This window comes from Acinonyx jubatus, chromosome B4 (assembly GCF_027475565.1).
Source record: "Acinonyx jubatus isolate Ajub_Pintada_27869175 chromosome B4, VMU_Ajub_asm_v1.0, whole genome shotgun sequence".
Lineage (NCBI taxonomy): Eukaryota > Metazoa > Chordata > Mammalia > Carnivora > Felidae > Acinonyx > Acinonyx jubatus.
The window spans coordinates 119,292,695-119,300,410 of NC_069387.1; the positions used below are offsets into that span (position 1 = coordinate 119,292,695).

At 38.5% G+C, this 7,716-nt stretch overlaps 1 protein-coding gene across 7 annotated transcripts in view; it reads left to right on the plus strand.

Annotated features, from left to right (window-relative positions):
* Positions 1-7,415, plus strand: part of ANO4 (anoctamin 4) — a 412,471-nt gene extending 405,056 nt beyond the window's left edge. For all 7 annotated transcript variants that reach the window (XM_027071002.2, XM_027071003.2, XM_027071004.2 and 4 more), the window contains 3 exons: positions 2,506-2,611; positions 4,142-4,337; positions 6,658-7,415. In XM_027071002.2, the coding sequence (XP_026926803.1) occupies positions 2,506-2,611; positions 4,142-4,333 (298 nt within the window). In that variant the 3' untranslated portion in view covers positions 4,334-4,337; positions 6,658-7,415. The remainder of the gene's footprint in view (positions 1-2,505; positions 2,612-4,141; positions 4,338-6,657) is intronic.
* The last annotated feature ends 301 nt before the right edge of the window (positions 7,416-7,716 follow it).

Below are 7,716 nucleotides of genomic sequence, written 5' to 3' on the forward strand. Positions count from 1 at the left end.
AGGGGACAAGATATACAATAGGGAAAAGGTAGTCCTTTCAACAAATGGTGTTGGGAAAATTGGACAGCTACATGCAAAAGAATAAAACTGGACTACTTTTTTTTTTAAAGAGTGTGAGTGTGAGCAGGGGAAAGGGGGCAGAAAGGGTGGGGGAGAGAGAGAGAGAGAGAGAGAGAGAGAGAGAGAATATCTTAAGCAGGCTCCATGCTCAGCACGGAGCCTGATGGAGGGCTTGATCCCACAACACTGGGATCATGACCTGAGTTGAAATCAAGAGTCAGACACTCAACCAACTGAGCCACCCAGGTGCCCTGGACCACTTTCTTATACCATACACAAAAATAAATTCAGAGTGCTTTAAAGACCTAAATGTAAGACTGGAAACTATAAAAATCCTAGAGGAAAACATGGGCAGTATTCTCTTGGACATCAGGAATAGCAAAATATTTATGGGTAGGTGTCCTCAGGCAAGGGAAACAAAAGCAAAAATAAAGTAGTGGGACTACACCAAAATAAAAAGCTTCTGCACAGCGAAAGAAATCATCAACAAAACTAAAAGGCAACCTAGTAAATGAGAGTGGATATTTGCAATTGATACAGCTGATAAGGGGTTAATATCCAAAATATATAAAGAATTTCTGTAACTCAACACCAGAAAACAATCATATTAAAAAATAGAGTACCTGAATAGCCATTTTCCCAAAGAAGACACACCAGTGGCCAACAGATAGTACTAATTATCAGGGAAATACAACAAAATCACAATGAGATACCACCTCACATCAGCCAGAATGGCTAGTATCAAAAAGACAACAAGTGTTGGCAGAGGATGTGGAGAAAAGAGAATCCACATGCACTGTTAGTGGGAATGTAAATTGGTGCAATCACTGTGGGAAACATTATGGAGGTTCCTCAAAAAATTAGATATATGATATAATCCAGTAATTCTACTACTATGTATTTACCTAAAGAAAATGAAAATGCAGATTCAACAAAAATACATGCACTCCCATATTTATTGAAGCATTATTCACAATAGCTAAGGTATGGAAGCAACCCAAGTATCTACCGATAGATAAACGGTGAAAGAAGAGGTGGTTTATATGTGTATAATGGAATATCAGCCACAAAAAGAATAAGATCTTGCCATTTGCGGCAACATAGATGGACGTAGACGGTATTATGCTAGGTGAAATAAGTCAGAAAAAGATAAATATCATATGATTTCACTTATACATGGAATTTAAAAAGCAAAACAAATGAACAAAAAACCAGACTCTAACAGAGAACAAACTGCTGATTGTCAGAGGGGTGGTGGGTAGGATAGATAATGGAGATTAAGAGATATAGACCTCCAGTTACAAAATAAATAAATCCTGTGATGAAAAGTACAGCACAGGGAATATCGTCAATGTTTAATAACATTGTATGATGACAAATGGTGACAATACTTATTGTGATGAGCACTGAGTAATGTATAGAATTGTCAAATCAATATAACATCTAATATAAACTAATATAACATCATCTGTCAATTATACTTAAAGAACAGATACCCTGCATAGGAATTATCTTGTATTCTCACACATAAGTTAGTGCTGATCTTGAGGTTAGGTACTATCCAGGTTAGGAGTCTGGATGATAATAACTTTTACTGAGACAATGGAATTTGGTACGTTTACATACAGAACTGTTAGAAGAACTAGCACTTCCAGATCTTTACACATTTCTAGAGCTAATGAAAAGAATACTGGGCTCAAGACTAATGAAAACTCTGTAATATTGAGAGTCATTTTTCTGTTTCCCCACCTGTCATTACAGCAAAGATAAAGTGGAGTTACATGGATTTAAGTTCTTAGGACCAGTGCCTTGCTTCTAGTAGGTACTCAACATATATTTGTGGAATTTGATGCTGATTCATAAGTTATAGTCGGAGCATATGTTGGGAAGGACTCTATTGTCAAGTGGGAGAAATCCAGTATAAACTGACTTTTAAAAAGTCATTGGTTCAGGTAACTGGGAGGTTGGCAGGATGATACATTAGTAATGGCTAAATCTCAAGCCTCCAGCAGTGTCAACCAACACAATGCCTCTCTCCTGGCTCTGAGTTGTTCAAATTACCATTCTCAAAGAAGCTCTCTCCACATAGTCTGTGATAGCCAGCAGCAGCTCCGGGCTTTTACCCTCTGTGGACGTAGCGATAATTTGCTAAATGACCATTCTAGCCGAAGTCCTGGTGAAGATGCTCACTGATCATCTTTTGAGCTGGAGTCAGGGTAGGGGGTGAACCCTGCCTAAGCCACATGGATAATTTCCCAGAGGAGAGGAGATATTCTTTTACCAGAAGAAGAAAGGATGGACAAGTAAAGTGACAAATGTCTAGAAGAGAGAAACTTTTTAAACCATCTGTCATGAGTGAGGACTACATAGTGGGAATGGATGAGATATGGGAGTCAGGAAAATCATAGCTTGGAATGTAACATTCATTCTCCTATATATTTATAGATACCGAGACTACCGTGACCCTCCTCATTCACTGGTGCCCTATGGCTACACACTGCAGTTCTGGCACGTCCTAGCAGCTCGATTGGCTTTTATCATTGTGTTTGAGGTATCTTCTCTTAACCAATTCCTTTACTACCTTTGCCATAATGAAGTAACTGAGAATAATGCATAAATGCAACTGTGAGAACTTTCAATGTGATTACATATGTCCAGAAGTATTAGAGTAATATTATGTAGCCTCTTTTTTAAATCTTTTTTACCTTGAGTTGTTCAAGAAATAATTGAAAGTCCATTGTTGATTGTTAATGGATAAACCAGAAATCATTAGTCCTAATACTCTAGGGCCATTGTTCTTCAACTTTAGGAAAATTGTAGGTTTTATTATCACTACTCACAGAGATTCAGATACATCAGGTCTGTAATTTGCTTTTCACAAGCTCTCCAAGATGATTCTTCCTGATGTAGGTGTTCAAAGACTATAGTCTGGAAAACATTGAACTGGGTATTATACAAGTGGTAGCCTCTGGTTGTGTGTCATCATGACATTATATTTAAGACACAAATAAGTATTCATTACTTGGACTGAGGGGCAGAGAGAGAGAGGGAGACACAGAATCCAAAGCAGACTCCAGGCTCTGAGCTGTCAGCACAAAGCCCAACATGGGGCTCGAACTCATAAATGGTGAGATCATGACCTGAGCCGAAGTCAGACACTTAACCAACTGAGCCACCCAGATGCCCCAAATCATTTGTATTTCTATGACTATACTTATAAGTGGAAATTTGATACCCATTTGTATATGTTAAAAGCCAGATTAAAGAAAAACCAAGACTGCCTCTTGGCTTGGACTGGAAGTTTCCTATACCTCTTTTTCATTTGTTTTTTTCTTCACTCCAGGAAACTAAGAGAAGACAAGTTGTCCTTCCCTGGGAATTCACTTATCAATGACTCAGTCCCTCTTTAAAGTTTTTAATACTTTAGAATTATGAAAGCCTTTAAATTATCATCTGGTACTTTACTGATAATCCTCATATAGGCAAATAGAAATGACAGTGATTCTAGAGTTTCCGCTATTAGTAAGTCAGGTAAAGAATTTGTGGCAGTTTACCTGAAAAAAGTTTCTTCCTGAAATGATCACTTCCCTTAGGCCTACTGATAATTCTTACAATTAAAATTTGCAAAGCAAACTGTATTTGCAACATTTTCTTATAATTTTCACAATAATGCCCATCTTACACATGAGTAAATTGAAGCTCAGAGTGACTTATTCTCAGCTAAACAAACAGCTCTTAAGTAATAAAAGCTACAGAGCCAAGATGCAACCCTAGGTTTTCTGATTCCACAGTATATGTACTTCTGGCTCTCCTTTGCATTCTCTGACCACTGGTTCTCCACATTCTTTCCTTATTCCTTTTCTCATTCCCTGTGAAGTGTCATCAGACCAAGTTTGGTCCTCACCTATCCCTATGGTCTTCTTTCCTCACACACACCTCCCTTGACCTCATTCCACTTTCCAGACACTTGAGAGGCTCCGTGTCCCTGGAGTGAGAGGCATTCTTGCACCAATTCCCAGAGCTCTTTCCACTAAGGATGGGCAATAAACCTAACTTGTTGTATTCTCCTTTATGTTTTTAGCATCTCGTGTTTTGTATAAAGCACCTCATTTCATATCTGATCCCAGACCTCCCCAAAGATCTAAGGGATCGAATGAGAAGAGAGAAATACTTGATTCAAGAGATGATGTACGAAGCAGAACTGGAGCGTCTCCAGAAGGAACGAAAGGAGAGGAAGAAAAATGGAAAAGCACACCACAATGAGTGGCCATGACCAGGTAGGTGAGAGGTGTGCCCATGGTCTGAAACCTCTCCTTGGGTTGAAGTTAGTGCTTTAAACTCCTTGAATCAAAGCTTGCCATCATTCTACTGATATGAGTCAAACTCCTTAGAAGCTTCTCAAGCCAGCTTATTTCTTCATTGCACAATTTAACTTTATCTTCCATTTGCACATAATTCCTGCAACTCTTCTCTACCTCCATGACACTCTTGGCCTGGTAGTCAAGGTCTTTATGACTTGGCCTTATTATTCCCTGAAATAAACCTTCTTTTCTGCCTTCTACTCCTGTTTGGCAGTTCTCTTTCAACAGAAAAGAGTCCTGTTGCCTTGGGGATATTACAGTCACCTTTTTATCTCACCCAAGATGGCCCTCCCTCCATAACCCACTTATTGTTTCCTTCCAGGATGGTCCATGTCACACCATACCCTCTAATAAGTTTTTCCCAGACTTACCAGCCTGCTGAGACTCACTTCTTAGAAACTTCTCCGGTTATTGCATCATTACTACGTGTATTGACCTATATATTGAACTGTATTATTTATGATTTTCAAATAGTTATCAGGCTTCCCCAGCACAATTGTAAGCATCTTTAGGAATGGTATCTTTATGGATGGTAATTTTATTCTTCCGACTAGTTAGCATAGCATTAAGCACATGGCACCCATTAAATGCAATTCAGTGAATAAAGGAGGTAGATCAAGGCTAAAAGCATTGTAAGACAGTTTCATAATGTTTCCACATATCTTATCAGAAAGTTTTCCTGAGACCTTCTCTCAGGTAAGTCAAATATTGGCTGTGTGTCCTTGGACAACTCAGTTCACCTCTGGGCCTCAGTTTCCTCACAAATGATTAGATGAGCTCTCAGTTTTGGTACTCTGTAAATCTAATATTATAGCATTCCTTTTTCCTTCCTCACCCTCATTTCTCCCCCTCCACTTGTTTGAAGACTAACTTTGAAAACATTTTTCAAAATTTTGCCTCCAAAGAAAAATGAGATATACAGGGGGAAAAAAGTATGTTTTTCATTTTTCATATTGATTACGATGTAGACAATATCTACAGGGATATTTGTTGTTCAGCTAGTGAAGTTGTGTTGCCCCAGATCTGTGTTAAGAGTCTAGGAGGTTATTTTGAGTTGGATATGAAGGTGGACTTAGAGGAAGGACTCATATTTTGAGTTGGATATGAAGGTGGACTTAGAGGAAGGACTAAGTCCTTGGAGGACTTAGGAGGACTTAGACCCAGACCCCAGGCCCACAAGGATAATAGTATATAGATATTGAACAATGCCCCTCCCTCAATTCCAAAGTAGGTCTTGGTTTCACTAAAAGTAAGACGTTTTTTGCAACGTAATAATTTTGCCATTTCCTAGATTTGCCATCTGACTATGCGACTTTGGGAAAATTGCCTGCTTTTTCTGAGCCTGTTTATTTGACAGAACATGCAGCTCAAATAAGGCAATGTATGTGAGACATGTATGAAACAATAAAGTGCTACAGAACACTACACGGGATTTGTATTGTTAAACGTTGTGTTATGCTCCACCAGATTCTAGACCTGGCTTTTCCATTCTCTGTACGACCTGGAATGGAATATTCATGTGGATTTGATTTCCACATTTACAGAAGTAAAGAAGTTGGACTGAACAATACTTTAAGAGTCTATCCAGTTTTTAATATTACACTGTATGTTAACTAACTAGAATTTAATTTAAGAACTTAAAAAGAAAATAAAAATAAAACAAGAGCCTATCCAGTTTTAACGCTCTGGGATTCTAGAATTTGTTCCAAGCCCCATTCTGATCACCTCTTCTCTGGCTCTGGTCAGCCTTCAAAGGAAAATGGCTGACTATCCAGATGGCTTTGTTTAGGGTAGGAGGCAGACATTAGTGAAGAGAATTGCTCCCAGGAGCTCCAGTAGCCAAGACCAAGGTGCAGTAAGCGGCATTACCTACACTTCTAGGGGCTGCACTGGGCTATAAGGCTAGTAACCAATTGGGAGTTTTTTCTGGCCTCATCATTATGGGTTGCTTTCTCCCCAGAGGCCATTTCTAATTTTTGCTTGAAAGCATAGTATTTGTCTGTCTTATTCTTCCAACAGTTGGCAGGATGTCACCTTGCTTCAGACTGCCTTTCTGACTCAGTCTGTTCATCTGTAAAGCAGGCACAATAATGTTTATACCATACCTGACTCAGTTTGGGGTTGCAAATTCTTTCAATGCCTTTGATTCATGGTGAGTACAAATAAACCATTGCACACCGTGTTCTTAAGCCATTGTGTGTACATGGGGTTTCAATGCCTTCTTTCCTCTTTCTAGGTAACAGTTCATTTCCAAGCCAAGGACCTGAAACCTGTTTACTTCTCCCAGCTGTGCAAAAGCACATTCAAGTGAATGACTAAAATGCAACCGCAGTGCATGTCGCAGACATTGGCAGCAGCAGGGGAGTCAGCACCCTTAAAGGACTACCTGGGAAATCATGCTGCTGTGAAATCACGTTGCAGCACACAATTGCTCTCTATCCATAGACCATTCTTGACCAAGCAAGCATGCACATCATGGGCAGTTACATTCTCACGTTTTTAAAACCAAGGGGAACTTGTATACTGGGCCTGTTTTTCAGCCTGTTTGCTACCTTTTTTGCATTCTGTCCCATGTGAATTTTACAGACACTGGGCTAATAAGGGTATTCAGACACCTGGACACACATTCCTAGAATGTCATTATATGGTCCTAATTCCACGTCACTGAACGATACAGACAAGACCCTGTTTACAACTTTTTCTTTTTTTTTAATTTCAGATCTTTCCGAGGAGATTATTATATATGACATATCTATAGCTATGTGTATGGCCATAGATGTATTTCTGTGTGTACATATGTATAGTCATGTATTCTTACATATGTACATACAAATACAGAGATATATAAAGTATAGAAATTCCTTACTTGTAAATAGCCAAAGGGTACTGACATGAATGACAAATTTTCACATTTAAATAGTCATCAACATGAAGCCATGTTTAATGCTTGTATAATGTGATGCAAAAATTTAAAATAAATTTATGCACATGGAATATTTTCAGTTGGGTCTTCTGAAATTCTGTCATATTTTTTTCTCATAGAATAAGAGAAATTAGAGTGAGATCTTTAAAGGAAGGTTTATTACTCCTACACACTCCTGAGAAATCACTTCAGACAGAGTACATTTTTTTTTCCATCTTGTTTCTAGGCTACTTTTTTAGAATATCAAGCCAACTAATTAGAGATGTCTCAGAAGAACTTGGAAAATGTCATTGACATAACTTTGTTGAGGAAATATGAAATATAGCCAATGACACTTACGTATGATGTTTTAATTGCCCTGATTAGTTTGGT